The sequence below is a fragment of the Pelecanus crispus genome, chromosome 11 (genome assembly GCF_030463565.1).
Source record: "Pelecanus crispus isolate bPelCri1 chromosome 11, bPelCri1.pri, whole genome shotgun sequence".
NCBI classification, from domain to species: Eukaryota; Metazoa; Chordata; class Aves; order Pelecaniformes; family Pelecanidae; genus Pelecanus; species Pelecanus crispus.
This window is the reverse complement of record NC_134653.1, coordinates 1307481-1325655: the sequence shown is the minus strand read 5'-3', so window position 1 is coordinate 1325655 and position 18175 is coordinate 1307481. Positions and strand designations below refer to the sequence as shown.

General features: G+C 57.4%; 1 protein-coding gene across 2 annotated transcripts in view; it reads left to right on the top strand.

Annotated features, from left to right (window-relative positions):
- Positions 1-616: 616 nt before the first annotated feature.
- The window catches only part of PRKCB (protein kinase C beta), a 137147-nt gene continuing 119588 nt past the window's right edge, over positions 617-18175 (top strand). For both annotated transcript variants that reach the window (XM_075719236.1, XM_075719235.1), the window contains exons 1-2: positions 617-786; positions 958-989. In XM_075719236.1, coding sequence (XP_075575351.1) covers positions 617-786; positions 958-989 — 202 coding nt within the window. The remainder of the gene's footprint in view (positions 787-957; positions 990-18175) is intronic.

Below are 18175 nucleotides of genomic sequence, written 5' to 3'. Positions count from 1 at the left end.
GTGGCCATGGGTGCCCATGGGTTCCTGTGGGTGCCAGTGGGTGCCCGTGGGTGACCATGGGTGCCCATGGGTCCCTGTGGGTTGCCCATGGGTGCCTGTGGGTGCCGGTGGGTCCCCATGGGTGCCCGTGGGTGCCCGTGGGCCGGGGCAGCACCGTCCCGGGGATGCAGGTGCTGCATGCAAATGAGCTGCGTGGGCGGAGCCTCTCCCGGGCACCGCCCACTGCGCCCACCGCGCGGCGCGATGCAAATCCGCATGCAAAGCGGGGGGGAGGGGGCGGGGCTAGGGGGGGAGCGGCGCGCGCGGGGGGGCGGGGCTTGCCCTTGCAAGCGAGGAGCCGGGGGGCGGGGCCGGCTATGCAGATGAGGGGGCGGGGCGTTATGTAGATGAGGGGGCGGGGCGCCGCGGGTGTGTGTCGGTGCCTCCCGCCAGCTGCACCCAGAGGTGCCGAGCGCAGCCGAGCCCCGGCGCCAGCTGCAGCCGGCGGGCGGAGCGGAGCGGAGCGGAGCGGAGCGGAGCGGAGCGGAGCGGGCCGAACCGGGCCGGGCCGGGCCAAACCAGACCGCACCGGACCGGACCGAGCCGAGCCGGCGGCCCCGCCCGCCCGCCCCAGAGCATGGCCGAGCCGCCGGCGGCGCCGGGCCCCGAGGGTGAGGAGGGCCCGGTGCGCTTCGCCCGCAAGGGAGCCCTGCGGCAGAAGAACGTTCACGAAGTGAAGAACCACAAGTTCACGGCGCGGTTCTTCAAGCAGCCCACCTTCTGCAGCCACTGCACCGACTTCATCTGGTGAGCCAACCCCCCCCCCCCCCCCCCTCCCAGGCACCCCCGGGGCCCCGCCGGGCGGGACCCCCCTCCTCAGCCGCCCCGGGCCGGCCCCGCGCCCCCGCCGCTTCCCGGCGCCGGGCAGGGGGGGCCGCGCTGCGGGGCCGGGGTCTGACGCCGCCTCTCTCTCCGCAGGGGCTTCGGCAAGCAGGGCTTCCAGTGCCAAGGTGAGTGCCGGGGGGCAGGCACCGGCCCCCGCCTCGGGAGCGGCCCCGGCGGCGGGGCACGGCGGGCATCCCCCCCGGGGATCAGCACCCCCCCAACCCCTCCCCCCCCGGGGGGCAGCACCCCCCCCTCCTCCTCCCCCCCGGGGGGCAGCACCCCCCCCAACCCCTCCCCCCCCCGGGGGTCAGCACCCCCCCCAACCCCCCCGCCTCGGGGGCAGCCCCCCCCCCGGGGGTCAGCACCCCCCCAGCCCCCCCCCTCGAGGGCAGCCCCCCCCCCCGGGGGTCAGCACCCCCCCCAACCCCGCCCCCGGCGGTAGCAGCCCCCACCCCGGGGGTCAGCACCCCCCTCCCCCCCCCCTCCCGGGGATAGCACCCCCCCCCCCCCCCGGGGCAGCACCCCCCGGAGCCGCCGTGCCCAGGCCGGCGAAGCAGCTTAGTCATTTTTTTTGTATTATTTTTAATCAACCTCGCGGTGCTTTGAAGCCGGTCCGGTTCCGTTGCCAGCGATGAGTGCCCAAGCCTGCAGATAAATCACCCCCCGCCCCCCCCCCCCCCAAAAAAAAGAAAAAAAAAAAAAAGGCAGAGGGAAGTTTATCGTTTTTAATGCACTTCAGGTGAAAACGCGTGCGAACGGCACCGGGGCTGCGCGCTGGCTCGGCGGCAGTCCGATGCCGTAACTACGCAGCCTGGAAGAACTTGAATGGCTTAGTTGCGTTGCTGGGGAAAAAACGAGGCTTTAGGACAAAATACGTCGCAATAGCTTCTGGGTTCCTACAACCAGAATTCTTTGTTCTGATAATGCTGGGATTCCGGAGGGGCTCTTCAGGGATTTCTGATGTCTCCTCAGGAAATCGGGATGAATTAACCGGGCTTTATCTGGTTGCCTGGTGCTCCTTCAGCCAGCCTACCTGCAGGCTGCACATGCTTGCCGGCAGCCTGGCTGATCCTGGCCGCGGTGCTGTGGGTCGCGCCCGCGTGAGCTGAAAGCCTGGGCTGGGGACTCATACTGGGCTGGCGCTTGCAGCTGCTGGCGGTGAAATTTTGCTCTTACGAATATCTGGGGCAGAGTTTTGTTTTGGCGGGTGGCTGAATCCCAAGCTGAGGTATTTTGCATGAGAATAACACTGCTGTGTAGCTCTAAACAGCTCCTCTTGGCAGCCTTGGTTTGTATCTGAAGCAGAAAGCAGACCCCCCGGGTTACGGCGTGGCACGGAATCCAAACTCGCGGTGCCGCCGTGGGTCCGGGTCTCGTTGCCGGCTGGGGGCTTTGTCGTGGGCGCTCCCGGCAGCGTCTCCGCGGACGCCCGTGCAGCCGGTGTGAGTCTGGCCCAAACTGAACGGTGCTGCTACTCATCCTCAACGCTTGCCTTAGGAGTATAACCGTAAAATACCAAAAGCATCTCCCTGCCGCCCCCCAGGCCCCCGCCTAAAGGGCTGGGCTGGTGTTGGCCAGCAGAGGAGAGCAGATGTGGAGGCTAAAACGTGTCCTAGAGTGTTACTCAAGGTCACAGCTTCCCCTGGTCCCCGAGGTTTCATGCGTGGGCAGCTGAGTCGCGTTGCTCGGAGGAGTTTTGCGCAGCTCACGTCTCTTACTGTGGGTCTTCCCAGGTGTGCCCAGCCGTTAATTCTCTGACTTTCCTTAGGGTGCCGGCAGCGTCGCGCCAGGCCTGTGTGTGCAAACGCAATGCCCCTGAAATTTGAGGTGTGCCAGAAAAGCTGGCGGGGATCGTCCGCTGGCGGGGCAGGGCTTTTCTTTCTTCCTGTATCGCTTCTAGTGCTTTGCTCAGTTCTACCCATAGCACTCAGTATCAGATAATTGGAGCCTTTTCAAGTCTCTCTCCCAGCTGCTGGGAGCTATTGCCCAAACCTCTAATCGCGCACTCGCTTCAAGCTTTACCCTGAAATGTTTTTAACCGGTGTGAAATCGCTCTTCGGCGCTAGGTCAGTGCATGGGACCCGGGAAGGTGGTCTCGGGCTTGCTGCTGCACAGCACTTGGCCTCCAAATGGGGAGAGCCTCCACCGGCTGGTAGGTGTTAAACAGCGCAATCCCGTCCTGCGGTGCTTGAACAGGAGCCCTTAGGAGGCTGCAGCAACACCAGCAGGATTCCCAGCAGCACGCTGTGCTCGATGGTGTCTCCAAAGGGGTGTGACTGGTCTGTAACGCACCTTTCTGCCTTAAGAAAGCACGTTCCGGGTTGTTCTGGTATTAGGGACGTGAAAACCGCGTTACTGTATTGCAACAGGAAATTTTGGAGACTGCGGTAGGTAGAACAGACTGACCTTTACCCCCGATACCGTCCCAAAATCAATGATCTCCTGTGGATTTTCGCATACGTCCCCGTCTGGGAGGTCCCGAGGTCCCCAGGTGAAAGCGTTCCCATTAGCAAGGTGGCTGCAGCCCGGACCGCGGGTGTGATCCTCGTTACAGCGAAAGCCTCGTGCGGTTGGTGCCTCACGATGGAAGGCATGCCGCGTCTCCGTGCAGAACGCTTCCAGGTCGGAGAGTCAAGCGCGAGTCAAGTCGCTACCGCCTGCCATCTGCTTCGAAATCACAGCTACCCCGGGAGGCTCCGGGAGGGAGAGCGGCTCTCCTGCGGCGGGAGGAAGAACTCGGGGTGCCAGGGCTGGCGCCGCTCCTGTCCCCAGAGCGGGTCAGGCTGTGGCACCGGAGCCGCGGCAGCGCCGGGTGGTGCTGGGCACGGCTCCTGTTGGCGAGGAGCACGAGGCGTTGGGTTTGTGCCCCACAGGTTGTGCTGCAGCTGCTGTTGAACTCGGTAAATACGATTTATTTACCAGGGAAGGAAAGAACCTCGGGGCTAGCTTTTGTTTAGGGGTTCTTGTTCTTTAGCTCTACAGGGCTTGCAGTGAGCTTTGATTGTAGTGTTTAGCTCTCCCTTTATTGAATGCCGCTTTAATTCAACTTTAACAACTTCCCCAACTGTTTTATCCTGTTGTTCAGCGGGGATGGCTGGAAATGTAGCGAAGGCACACGCCTGGCTGGTTCCTGAGCCGTTTCCTACTGCCGTGCTTGCTTTAAGTAGGTTTTCACCTGTGCCCTGATTTCTTTCTAGGGCATTTGCAATAATTAGATTGTTAATTAGCTCATTACTTGTGACTTTTGGCAGGAAGTTAGCAGAAACTGACTCTTTGTAGCTTGAAATACTAATGGATACCACAAATGCCACTTAATTGCTTGCTAATCTGCTTCTTATCCTTGTATGCATCTTAAGACTTCCTGGGCTAACATCTTTCTTCAGAGCCAGAAAGCGTTGCTGTGCTGGGCAGGGGGAGGTCTGCGCGCAGGCGGCCCCGAGGAGCAGGGCTGATTCTTGCAGGTTAACAAAAAATACCGATATATTGTGGGTGTTGGAAGACTGAAGTGCTGCGGGTGTGCCCAGAGCTGCCAGAAAGACGAGCTCTTCCTGGGGAGAGCTCGATGCGCGCTGGCTGCGTGTCAGCTCTCGGTACGGAGGGGGCTTTCTGATCCCTTGTAACGATGTGTTGTAGCTGGAAGGTATGCGAGCTCATGCGAACCCATGAGTAACAAAGAGAAAGGGCTGTACGTGTTCTCCCCTTACTGGGTTTCGAGATCCATCTGTCCGATACCATTACCAGGGAATATGGTAATTTTGAATGAAGAGGGAGAGAGCAGCGTCTCGTTATCTCTAGGCTGTCTTGGTAATGGAATGACGCGCGGCTAAGTTACAGCTGACGGCCTTGCTGTCTCGGTTCTCCTAACTTAAGCAGCGCTTTGAGGATGGTAAAGGAAAGGGAACTGGGTTGAGAGCTGTCGAGAGCAAAGTTCTTGGTCTCGTTCTCGGAATGCGCCTCTTCTGGGAACCGGCAGCTGTCCCCGTGCTCGCGTGCCCCCCTTGCCATCCTCGGGGTGTCTCCGCCGCTGTCCGGGCAGCGCTCGGTCCCTCTGCCGATCAGGGCAGTGGTTGCGTTGGAGGTTTCGCGAGGGGGGCACCTTGCTGGGAGCCGGGTTTGTTTAACCCGGAGTCGCCATCGCGGCGGCCGGGCTGGGCTTTCGCCTTGGGAACCTGGGGAGAGCAGCGGAAGAGGTGCTCACGCAGAGGTGAGGAGCCATGCAACGCGATTCTCACTCGGGAGCAAAAAATAACCTGCATCTGTTACTGCTTTCACGTGTACGGAGTAAGTAGAAAAGATCTTGGAAGGAAGAATCTTGATTCCTTAAGAGGAGAAGGAAAAAAAAAAAAAGCATAATTTAGTAACAGATGCTTAGATCTCATGCAGTAACTTTTCTGGGGAAAACGTTTACTTCTTATCCCTGGTTATGAATCAGTAAGCAAAGATATTCTTCAGATTTAGTCTCTTCCCCAACTTCATGCCAAATATAATTCCTTCTCCCAGATTTTCTTCTCCCCATCCTGCAGATCTCCTTTCTTTTGTGTTTTCACGATTCAACCTCTGATACCAAAACTAAGCCGCTGGAAAATGTCAGGCGGGCCTTACCTTTTAAGCGAGTATTTCTCTCTTGCTCTCTGCCTTCAAAACCCACCCTTCCTTCCCCCACCTCGTCGCTGCCCTCCAGACGGAAGTGAAACCCATAACAGCTCTGGGCTGAGCTGCAGCTCGTGCTGCTGCTGCGCGTTTTGGTTTGTCGCCATTAACTTCGTGCAGGCACTCGGCGCGCGCTTTTATTGACTGCGTTAAGCAAGTGAGAAACAAAAGCAAAACAAACTCCAATCATTCAGAGTTGCCTCAAACCCCGTAATTTCGTGTCAACATATTATGCACGCTGGAGAAACGCTCGCGTTCAAATAGACTAATTAAAAATGTTACTGCAATTACTTTTGCAACACAAACGATGCTAATTATATAATGCCGCAGAAATTGGAAACATAATTTTGGAGGATTTTTTTGTGCGCCTTGCGGTGGCAATACAATTCTCGGTGCTGGAGCCTGGGGCGGTGGGAGCCCGGTTCTCCGGCCGCTGGGGCAGCGCCTTGGAGCAGGTAGAAATAGAAAGGGGAAGTCGGGCTGGTCGCCCGCGCTGCAGCAGATGGGCTGAGCTTCTGCAGAACTGTGAATAAAACCAGTTGACAGGGAAAATGGGAAGATGCCCCGCCTTCACGCTTTGGTCAAAGGGTCAGTCTCCTTCAAGGAGCAGCGTTAGAGCCCGTAGCCCGAGCTGGTTCCCTAATCCTGCCCTTGCCTGCGGCAGGTGCCCGCGGCTCGGAAGAGCGGCTGGGGAAGGAGATCTGTTTTGGAAGGGAGCCTGGACCCGCTGAAGCCTCTCGCAGCGCAGGGCCTGTGGCTGTCGGGGTCGGCAGGGGTGACTCGATGCGTTAAGCCCCGTTAGTGCCTCCTAACAGTGCAGAAGGGTTCATTTGAGTTTCTCGGTGGAAGTGGTTTCTCTTTTTCCCTCCCCCTTTGCAGTTAGCGTGGTAGATTTTTCTTTCTTATCTCCCGAGATAGCCGTCATCCTAAAATGATCTTAGACTTCGATACTGAAGCGGTCCGTTTCCTTCCCAGGGTGGCTGTTGCTGACTGGCGTCGGCGATAGGAAGCTGGGCAGAGGGTCCCTGCGCTGGCCCCGGGGGGTTCGGGCGCCTTGGGCGCGCAGGAGGGCTTGCATCGCGCCTCGCTGGTGCCCGTCAGCTGTGACTCCGCTGCAGAGTGCCAACCGCCCCGGAATACGAGCCTCTGCCGGGATTGTTCTCCAGGTGTTGAGTCTTCCAGGGGAGCTGAATGCCTGGGCTGTCTCAAAGGAGACTTCTCAGCAAACGGTACGGGCTTTTCTGTACATCTGCTAGCTCGCTCGCATGCGACGCTACAAATCCCTCCAGCACGTGGGTTCCTGGAAGGGTGTGCGGGGCGTCCTTGCGCTCGCAGCAAGCTGTGGGCGAGCGCTCACCTGTCTCGGCGCCAGCAGAAGATGCTGGGGCTGCAAAACAGAGCAAGACCTTGAGGGTTTGATACCTGGTGTAAAACAGGAGGTGGGGTTGAATCTCCTCTCCAGACTTGGTGTGAATTCTGTTAACTGGCGGGGGTTTCATCTAGAAATTCAAGCTGGAGGAGTTGCCCCAGCCCTTCTGGTGGGTTGCTGCCCTCCCAGCCAGCAAGCAGGGCTCCTCGTTCTTGAAAAGGCAAAAATCTAAAACTGTTTGAGACGCTCGTTAACGCCATCCAGTCCCCCTTCGGATTTATCAGCAAATAAGTCGCGTGATCACAGTGGCTAAGAAATTAACTTCTAGCTGTGCCCGTAATTTAGTTCAGGGCAGAACTGCTTGGAACGTGTCATTACGAAGCGTACAGTCAGAAGGGGGACGTTAAAGTGTCGTCCCCTGGTCTGGATCGAACGTGCGTGCTAACGAGAAGGGATGCTTATAAGGGTGGGTGGGATGGGATTTTGTGCAAGAGAAGTGTTTGGGTGGATTTTTCCTGCAGCAGCCAGCTGTGCGGCGGATTAGTGCTGTACGTGAACACAGACAGAGCCGCGGAGCTGCCAGAGTCCGACCGCGGGCTGGTTGCTTTCCTATGCGTGTGGTAAGGCTCCAGCACGAAGGACAGCACGGAGCAGCGGTGGAGGGCGTTTGCAGTGCTGTGCGATTAATTCCTCTAGCGTGGCTTCATGAATCATTATTCTGAAAGTCCGTAAATTAGAGCCATTTAGAAAAGGTGAGTAACAGACTCCCTGTGGGAGAGGGGTGACTGTAGGTCTTCTGGGCAGCGCATTCCTCGCGTTCTTCAAGGGCTGCAACCCAAGGCAGGTTGCTGAGAGCAAGCCCTGTGAAAAAGGCGATAGAAACAAAACCAGGAAGGCAGGAGTCCTTGTGCGGTGATCCTGGATGCAGCCTTGGATCCATTGCCAATGGATGCATTGCCGTGTTCTCGCGTCACCTTGTGTGTCGCTGGCACAAACACCCTTTGCTCTGCCGATGACCGATGCGCACGCTGTCCCTGGGAGCTGGGCAAGAGGGAGGAGAGAGCGCCAAGCGCTCCGCAGATCCTCCGGGCTTTTTAAATGGTGCCGTAGAAGACAAAGCACAGCAGAGGACTCGTTCATCCCACGGGCTGGCATCGCCCGCTACCTCAAGTTTTAGCAGAAATTCTTCACTGGAGCCGGAGCCACTGTGCTCCTCGGAGTGGGACCCCTGCAAAGACTCCCGGGGGTGAGGCATTGCACTGAAACCTTGCGCCTAAGCTGAGACACGGGGCTAGGGGGTCTAGAAATGAGGGCTATCCCTTGGGTTTTGTGTTCCCCAGGGAAAGGACAGCTGTGGGCTGCTGCTTCCCCCGCTCGGAGTGGTGGAGGGTTTGCATCCTCTGGAGGCAGGCATGTCAGCTCGAGGCTGCTTTCCTCAGCCAGCCAGGGCTAGGTTGGTGTTGGTGACCGCTGTGCCTTGGCCAGGAGTCCCCCGAGGCAGAGGGACGATAGTACCGGCAGAGGTGGGAAATGGATGCAGTAAATGCTGTAGTTCTCCAGACAGCGACCCAATGGATGAAGGTGAAAATCTCTGCGGAGCTTTTCAGCCCATCAGGGTGGGTGTTAGGGCGTGCTTCCCAGGCACAGCGGCTGTTGCCCCAGCAGAGACGGGGCTCTCGCTGGCAGAGACGTGACCCTGCCTGGCCCCGTCCTGCCAGCCTGGAGCAGCCGTCGCCGAGAAGTCAGTTTTTCCACAAAAGCCACAGGAGGGGTGGGGGAGACCAGAAGAAGGCTCCGGTTGTGTGGTGCTCGGTAGCAGCCAAATGTTTCCTATTAAGCAGAAGCAATTCCCAGAAGTAGCTGTGCTGGCTGTAACTCTTCCCGGGAAGGCGGTGTTCCCAGCCCCGAGCTGCTCCGTGTGAGAGTTGCACCCGCTGCTGCACAGGGGCAGCGGCAGCCCGGCGCTTGGCTCGCTTCACCGGGAGGACAAGGATTCCCGCAGGCAGGACGCGGAGCAGCGGCCAGGGGGTCTCTCCCAGGGGATGGCTCTGCCCCCTCGCTGCGTCTCGTCCCACGGAGCCGAGCGCTCGCTCCCCTGCGCGTCCTCCGGCCGCGCGTGCCCGAGGCTCGACCGGAACAGCCAAGGGATGGCTCCGGCCAAGCGGCTCCTTTGGCTTTTCTGCGTCGGTCCTGGTTGGCCCCAGTGCTGCGCACAGAGAGGCGGTCGGGAGCCGTTGCCTCCTAAAAGAGCTGCTGCCCTGTGAGAAATACTTCTCCAGGCTTTTCCGCTGATGAGGAGAAGGGGAACGAGCAAAATCCCTTCCTCGGGGAGCAGCAGGGATTGGGGATGCCCGGCACGGTGCAGTGCTGGGGGGGTGCGTGGCCCTGGGGCGCGGGGGCTGATGTGGGCTGTGCCCGGAGCAGAGGGGGATCTCCACGGTCCGCAGCTGCTTTGTGTTAGCCATGCCGCGCTCGCTGTTCCGATTACCTTAATACAGGCTGCGAGTGATTTATCCGTCCTGTTCTTAGACCAGCCTCCGTTGGAAAAAGAAAATAAATTAAAATGTTCTGCTTGTGAGTAGGTCACCTGAATTCTGTATAATTAAAACAATAACTTGCAAGCAGCAGTCCTTTTTTTTTTTTTTTTTTTTTTTTTTCCTTTTCAGGATTATTTAACTGTTCATTGATATGGGAGAAAGCAAGACGAGTCCTTACAGGGTCCCACTTTATACAGCAGGTCCCACTTTATACAGCAGGTCAGCCCTCACCAAGGCTTGCAACAGCTGATCCTGGTTCCCTGTGAAAGGAAATGCGTCCTATGGAACATGACAGCTCCGCTCCTGCAGCATCGCGGCACAGATGAAGCCGCATGCTGCCACTGCTGTTCAGCTCAGCATCTGCTGGCAGCGATGGGCACAGTCTGCTGGCCGCATGCTGGTCTGCAGCGCGTAAATCACTTCAGGACGGGTCCCCTGCACTTCAGTGCTCGTTGCAAAGTGGAATAGGACTCGTCGTTGTCTTCCCGTGAAGAGGTTACTGGAAGCCAGTTGCCTTCTCTTGTTTACAAAGCACCTTTCCCTCTGGAAGCTGCCCAAGGCTAGGCAGACCTGGGCTGTGGCAGTCGCTGCTCTGCTGTTAGGTGCTGATAAATGCTGCGTAGATGAAGACGTGATTCTTTCCCTCGCTGCTTCTCCGGCACGCCTGACTTGCCTGCGCAGCGTATCTGCTGGCGTCTGTCAGCTGGCGGGGGGATGCTCGCGGGCTGGCGGGGCTGGCGTGCGCAGTCAAACCAGGCGCGTCGGCTGGCCAGCTCTTTGTGGCTCATAGCTGACCTGCGGCGTGACTGTGGCTCTCGCTCAGGCTGTTTGCTTTTGAGGGATTTGGGCTGGCTTCCTCAGCTGTTTGGAGCGCTCTTGCTCTTCCTGTTATGGGGGGGGTGGGACCCAAACCAAAACAAACCCAAACCCAGTTCTAGCATGATACTTGAATCAGTGTTTGGTGTGAGCACCTGTAACCTCGTTAGCCTCTTGCTTTCAGAATTTAACTTGTGTAGCGCAGGAGCACAAGTCTTCCTGCCCCAGCTGATGTGCACCGATTGCTGAATATCTAATGCATTTGAGTTACATCTTGTCAGTTTAAATAATTCGTTTCTATATTTGGTCTTGCTCTTGTGCCGGCTTTATACATCTTGTTTAGATATGACAAGCAGAGTATACTCAATGCTAATCCTAGCTGGACAGGCAATGCCTGCCAAAAGACCCAATATTAATAGGCTCCAGTACATGCAAGTTACTGGAATTGCTAACCTGAGACTTGTTACTCCCCTTAAATTGGCTCTTTTGCATCCAGTTAAATCTGTGTTTTTCCAGAGAGTCAGTCTACCGTGAGCTTTCCTCTTCGGGTGGGAGTGCTCGCTCCTCGGAGCAATCTTCCGAGCAAGAATATCTTTCTAGCTCCGAGCGGGAGGAAAAGCAGGTGAATGGTTCCTGGGGTGGTTGGGGAAATGGGGGGGGATAACGAGCGGCTCTGCAGGGAGGGCTTGGAGCAGCTGGGCTTGAGCAGGGCACGTAGTTGCTGGCACGGGCAGCTTCAGCGGGGACGTGCACGGAGGGCAGGGCGAGTTGGGCGAGTACGTGAGCTCCCGGGCAGTGGCCATCGCTGGCCGCTCCGCGTGGTTCTGTCTCTGCTGCCGGGTGGGGGTCGCGTTGGAAAACTTCAGTCTCCTGTAGTTCTGATCTGGTCTTCCTACATTCGGTATTGAGTCAGCAGCAGGGAAGCTAAAAAAGATTCTGATGCCGAAATCTCAGCCTTCAGCCGCTCCTCTTCTTCCTCACGCTGTGATCCTGGTGCGTTTTAGCTGATCATGCCGGTAGAGTCCTCCCCTGTCTTCTGTTGCCATGTGAAATGATGCAACAGTAATAGCTTCACCTTTGGAGAGAACAGCTAAATACCTTTATTCTGACGGTCGGAACAGCAAGCACATCTAATAGTTGGCACTCTTAGCACATGAACAAATGCATTTTCATGATTTCCAATTATAGCAGAAGAATGAGAAAGTAAGGTTGTGAAGAGGAGTGAAAGTCGTCTTGGCTCTCCTGAATGGCTTAATGCAACTTTGCTCGGTGACAGAGATATGAAGTCAGGAGTCAGTACGAAGATTGTTTTATAATATCAGTAAGAAGCTGGAGTGAGGGGGAAGTGGCCCACGAATTTAATTTGCATCACTGAGTGGATTAGCTCCTGACGCAGTGCAAAGTCATTATTTACCACGTCTCCAGATCTGTTGCCTTTATCAGTGCGCTGGTTTGGAGAGAGGCTGATTCAGAGATCATTATTTCTCGGTGTTTTACTTGGCGGGGACAGTTAACACTTGCCTTGTAAGCAAAATGATGGTGCTTGTCAAGATTGTTAATATTGTGCCTACCCCGAGAGGCTGAGTAATTTGTTCTTAGGGTTTTTTTCTTTCTTTGCATTCATTACGCTAAATACTTGTGCTTTAGCTTGGTTTAGGAAAAATATTTGGAAATACTCCATCGCTTGCCATTAACCTAGAGTAGCCAAGAGGAGAAGGATCGCCTAAGCGATTAAGACCGGTGCGACCCGCGTCCCTGGTCTCCGAGACCGGTGCATCTTCCCCACCGGGCAGCAGAAGGTACGGCCGAGTCGCGCCGGTGAGCTTGCGGCAGCGCGGTCTCTGCGGTGCTCGCTGCTTTCAGCCTCGGTCGCGGTGCCGGAGCTGCTCTGTCCCCAGCAGTCGCTATCGCTCAGGATAAGTCGGTGCGTCGTCACTTTTCCCGTACTGATGGAAGATTTATGCGCAGCTTGAAATAATCCCCAGACGGTTATTTATAGACTCTCCAGAGCTTGACACCGTCTTTGCTGCGGAGCAACCTTTGCCGTGCCATCGTGACGGAGATGAGCTTTGTTACAGGCTTCATTTTTTCGTTGCCTCGTGGGCTCCTTTGGGAAAACAGCCTTCAAGGGAGAGACTAAAATTCTCCACGTGCGCTTGGTTTCTGAAGAGTTTGATGGAATAACTCGCTTTTTGGGGGGAGCGGTCGGAGCAAAGCGCGCTCTCGTGCAACAGCCGTAATTGCCAGCGGGGAGAGTTTCTGAGGCTGGTGGAGCTGCCGAGAGGGGACGTCTCTGCCCGTGAGGGGAGAGGAGGGCTGAGCAGCACAGCTTTCAGCTTGCAGCCCCGGGCACGGCTGCAAAACTGAAGTAATCCGCATTTGCGTGATCGTGCGTCTAAGCACCCTCTCCAATAGCTCAGTCCATTAGCTTCCAAATTTGTCTTACGCGCTTGTCTGTGATGGAGAGGTGCCTCAGGGCCAGGCTCTTCTGGCCATGAGGCTTGTAGGTCTGTAACAGCAGCGAGCTATTCTCCTGGGTAGCACCAAGTGACCTTCGTGGCAGCCGAGAAGCTGATTTCAGGGTTTGCTCCTGGGGGTTTTCCCTGCCTCAGACATCCGTACCTACACGCCTGTAGCCTGGCAGCTCGTCCTGCGAGCCCTCCTCTTTGGAGGCTGGCGCCTCGCTGTCCCAGAAGCCTCTTACCATCGCGTCCCCATCTTGATGCCGTCCCCTCCCAGTCGGAGGAGCCGGCCGGTGGAAGGGAACTTGTGCTGAAACAGCGAAGCTCTTGCTTCGCCGCCAAGGCTCCTGGAGCTGCCCCTTGTCCTCCAGGTCTCTCCAGGTTCCTGGAGCCGCTCCGTGCAGAAGGTGGGGTGCTGGCTGGAACCCGTGCTCTTGCACCACGTGGCTGGGAGCTGCCGGCAGGGAGCCGGGGGTCAGCCCGTGCTACCGCTGTCCTCGACACCACGGCTGGCTGCGGCACGGCAGATGCACAGCCGCAGCGGTGGTCAGAGCAGAGCTGCTGACCTAGAGTCTCCCAGGGCTTCTGAGGTGGGAAAAGTCTCACTTACTGGGTCATTTAGAGACTTTGAATCTGGGCTTTTGGCAGGAGGAAAGGCTTTAATTAGCTGCTGCTCAGCAGGGCTGCTATTAGATCTTCAGAGCAAGATGCTGCTGGACTGGAAAAAATGTAACAATAGCTCATTTGCTTAGGAAACCATGATGGTGATTTGCATTTTGGTTGAGTACTAAACCCTCGTAGAGAATTTTTCTAAAATAACTTCAAACTGTAGTTCAAATTTCTTCCTTCCCTGAAACCGTATGAAGATCTGCCTTGGTGCTAAACAGTTTGGAGTTTGAATTCCTTTGTTTGCTCTGGCTCCGCTGTAAGGGAAGCGAGTGCTTGTCTGGGCTGCGGACAAGTCCTGTCATCAAATACTACATGACAAATGGCTTGCTTCTCTCGGCCTCGGAGCAGAATTAAATTCTCCCTTATTATATACCTAAAAGGATTTTTTTTTTTTTTTTTTTTTCCCCCCTCTCACAGCAGGCCCTCTATTGACCTGAATGCTCAGGAGACGTGTGCCGGGCTAGGAAGCTTTGCAGCATGTTTTCTGAATCTCAGCTCTGCTGCTAGTTGAAAATACGGCGCTTGGAAATGCGTTCTGGAAACTTTTGTTTCTGCCTGCATTGGCAGCTTGCACAAGGCGATGCTGAGCGTTGCCAGTATGAAAAGAGAACAAACCTCCGTAACCGTGGGCCGGCTGTTGCTCCAGACTCTCTGCATCTGTATTGCCCAACAGATGAGGACTGCGGCTGACGTTCGCAGGTTGGGTGTTTGGAGGCAACGGCCCCATCGCCGGGGCTTTGCACGGCGCAGAAGCGGCCGTCTCTCCGGCGATGCGCCGCTCGCTGCTGGGAGAGCGGCAGAAGCGGGCGGGGGGCTCGCCGGCTGGCCCCCGGCCCCCTGCCCAGCTGGGCTACGGAGACCCTGGGGCTGGCTTGCCTCCTGGGCAGCTCCTCGGCTCGCCGGCGAGGCTTTCTGCACGGGTCTTCCCGGGCTGCAGCGCCGGAGGATTGTCCCTTTGCTCCGCTCGGGCTTTGCGGCAGGTGGTTGCCGTTCCTTTCCCAAATGCAAGTTTAGAAACCTACGGCTGTTCTGGCCTCAGCGTGCCACGCTTCAGAGGACAAAATGCCTTCTGCCGTCGCCCGGCCACAGTATGGCCCGGGTGGCACGTTGCTGGGCAAGAGGCTTATCTTTTAGGTCGGGCTTAGCCCTTTCCCCAAGCTGGTGTGAGAGTCGCTCGCTGGCGTGGGTAGGAAAAACGGGGTAATAGCTCTGCGGCGCGACGCGCTGCCTGTGCCTCCTCGGCGGGGGGGCAGCTCTTGCGGGGGTGGGACGGAGCGGGACCCCCCCGCCGACGGCGGCGGAAACCGAGGCACTGCATCCCTGGCCGGCGGCAACTCCCGGCGCTGCCGAAAACCGAGGCACCGCATCCCTGGCCGGCGGCAACTCCCGGCGCTGCCGAAAACCGAGGCACTGCATCCCTGGCCGGCGGCAACTCCCGGCGCTGCCGAAAACCAAGGCACCGCATCCCTGGCCGGTGGCAACTCCCGGCGCCGCCGATGGGCCGCGGCACGGCGGGGTTCCCTTCCCAAACCGCCTACCCCGGGCTGGGTTTTGTAAATTTGGAAGAAACTGAATTTTGCTGGTGTTACTATTAACTGAGTCCAAGCGGATGAAAATAAACGACTGTTGGGAAGGGCAGACTGACTCACTTTCGCGTTCTCCTGTAAATTTCCATTTAAGTTTCGGTTTAAGCGCAGGTTTGAGGGGAGTGAAAGCTAGTAATTTGTGACAAAAACTTCTATTTTAGATCGCGGTAGAAGAACTCCCTTTCTAATTGCAGAAATTATAAGGCTGTGATTCTTGCGAAGGAACACCGAATCCAGCGGTTACCTGCGAATTGCCTTTCGGATGCTCTGCTCCAGAGCCGCCAAAATGAGCGTTCCCTCGTGCAGCTTGCGCTGCGGCGGCGCGGTGCTGCTGGCGCTGAGTGCTGCTTACCTGGCCCGAGGGCTGCAGAGGTGACGCGTGCAAGCAAGGCGCGCTCGGCCCTCCCGCAGCCGCAACAGCCGCCCTCCCTTGTCTGCTTTTGCCCTTGCTAGCGCCGGCTTTGTTCGACAGCCTAGCTCTCGCCCGGGAAGAGTTGGAACAGTCGGTCCTCACGCCGGCAATGCCAGCTCGGATTTTGTCGGCTTTACGGTGTCCTCCATCTGCCCCACTGCCAGGCTGCGGGGCTGCAGCCCGCTCCATCGTTCCCCGCATGCGAGCAGCTTCATAATTTTGATCATCCTGCCCTTTTCTAGACTTTTTCCTGGCCTGCGGGGATTTGAAGGCAGCAAGCCTTTCGCCATGCGGGTGGAGAGGCTGCCCTGCGTCCCCCCGGCCGCGGCGCAGCCCCCGGACCGGGCTGCCTGGCAGCAGCGGGGCCCCTTCCTAGCTGTGGGGCACAGCGACTTATCTTATTCCTGAATCGGGTGCCTCAGTGGCTGGCTGCTTCAGACTCTGCAGCTCTGCTGCAAGTTCCTCCCTTATCGCTGCCTGCTTGGCTGTAATTTTTCTTCCACCATGTCAAAGTGAAACAAGAATACTTCTTTAAAAAGCAAGAGGAAAATCATGTGAGCAAGCAGTGGTATGTCAGCATTTCGAGAGGGTTCAAAATAACGTGGCCGATCTGGTCGCTGCCGACGGGGGAAGCGCAGGGCCGCCCGGCGTCAGGCCGTGCTGCCGGTCTTGCCCCTTGCGCTGGGATGCTCGGGAGCACGCGGCCGGCGCGGTTGGATGGTGGGGCTGGCGGCGGCTGGTTGGCGCGGAGAGCAGGGCCGGGGTGCAGGGACAGAGGTGTCCCCGGGGAGCCCGCGGGCACGCTGACTGGCGTGAGTGACCTTAAGCGGCGAGCGATGCTTGTCCCGTGCTGGCCAACGTCCCTGGTGCAGGATGGCAGAGGCGAGCCCGTACGGGGGGACTCCAGCTGAGGTCTGGGCTGCTGCGGCTGTACCCACACGCTGCGTCTCTGCGCTGCGCGGGCATGCACGGGTGGCAAAGCCGCTCTGGGCTGCGGGGGCACGACGGGCTCAAAGCTCTTGGTCTGCTCATGGTGCTTCTCCCTCTGCACGTGCAGGGCCGCAGGCGGGGACGCTCCCCCCGTGCAGCGAGGGCTGGTGCAGCGCCAGTGCCCTTTCCCCTGCCCTTCTTGCCTTCGGGGCAGGCGATGTGTGTGACTGCAAAACCGCATTGCACGTCGGAGCAAGAAGCGCCTTCTCCCTTTGAAAGGGCACTGCGGTCCCATGTGGGTGCCGGAGGCAGGCCCCCCAGGACGGTCCCCTCAGCCCTCCTCGGCAGCACAGGGGGAGCCATATTTCCCCCCTCTCTAAAGAAACTCCTTCCTTGAATGTGTTTTTGGGATGTACGTTCTTGGCCAGTGTTTTTCTTTTCATTTTTCCTTTCTGCAGCCGCTTGCATTTAACAAACAGGGCAAGCAGGGTCCGGAGCTGTCGCGGCACCGCGCCGCTGGAGCCGGCTGGGAAATGCTCCGTTGTTCGACAGACCTGGGGGGTGGAAACAACCATCCACGCCAAGCCAGTCTGTGCCCTAAATTAGAGCTGCAAGATGCTGCAATGGGCCCATATGGAGACTCCTAAAATAATAGCTGTCAGCTCACTGCTGACTTGTACGGGGTGCTAAAACTTTTGGCTTGAGGAATGACAGTTAGCAAACAAAAATGCTGGTGGGCTCTAGCCAGACCCGAGGCGTGCGCATCTTGGCCCCGCAGGGCACGTGCGTTGAGAGCGTCGCTCTCAGCACCGTGATCTCCTAGCTGTTGGAATGTCCCGTGATTTTCGAGGAGCTGTTATTACTTGTCCATTTATTACAAAACCAAAACTGAACTTTCAGGAGAGCTAGGGTCAAACAGTTTCTTTTAATGCTTTTATTCATAAAATTTCTGGGGCAGGTACATGACCCTGAAAGGTGGAGGAGCTCAGGAGCGTGTGCCTCTGTGCTGGAAACACCGGGGCGGTTGCGGTGTAAGCTCGGGTTTTTCACTAAGGGAGGTGTCTGTAAGTGGATCCCTGCTGCTTGCATTTCAATTCCTGTTTTTTGGCTTTGATGTGCTTTTCCTCTAACGGGCGAGGGCCAATGGATGTCTAATAAAGAACTCGTATCGCATCCTTCCAACGCTGCGGAGACCACTGGAATCCTAACTGCTCTGCAGTGGCTTTGTGGAGGTGGCCGCCTGTCAGGACAGCGGTTCCCCCTTTGATCGGGTTATTGCACATTCAGGTCTTGTCCTGTTTGAAGTTTTATTTGCTGTCCGGGCCCTGCTGTATGTGAACTGCCAAGCCATTACACGGAAACGAGCAGCTTAATCGCGAAGGCTTGTGGCTCGGCATCGCTGATTGCGTCGGCGGGAGCGGGAGCCGTGTGTGTCCTCCAGCAGAGCTGGCTGGGAGCATCGGCGCCGCTGCTGCTTCTGCTCAACCGGGGAGCAGCGCTTGTGCCCAGCGGGACTGTAGCAAACCCGTGCCGAAATAGCCGAGGAACGTGGCAGTTTGATGTCCTGACAAAAACACTTTTCATAGAATCATCGAATCGTTTAGGTTGGAAAGGACCTTTAAGATCATCCAGTCCAACCATTAACCTACACTGCCAAGTCCACACTAAACCAGTCAAGGGCAGGCCAGACTGAACCATGTCCCCAAGTGCCACCTCTGCCCGTTTTTTGAACGCTTCCAGGGATGGGGACTCCCCCACCTCTCTGGGCAGCCAGTTCCAATGCTTGACCACCCTTTCCGTAAAGAAATTTTTCCTAATTTCCAACCTAAACCTCCCCTGGCGCAGCTTGAGCCCATTTCCTCTCGTCCTCTCGTTCCTTT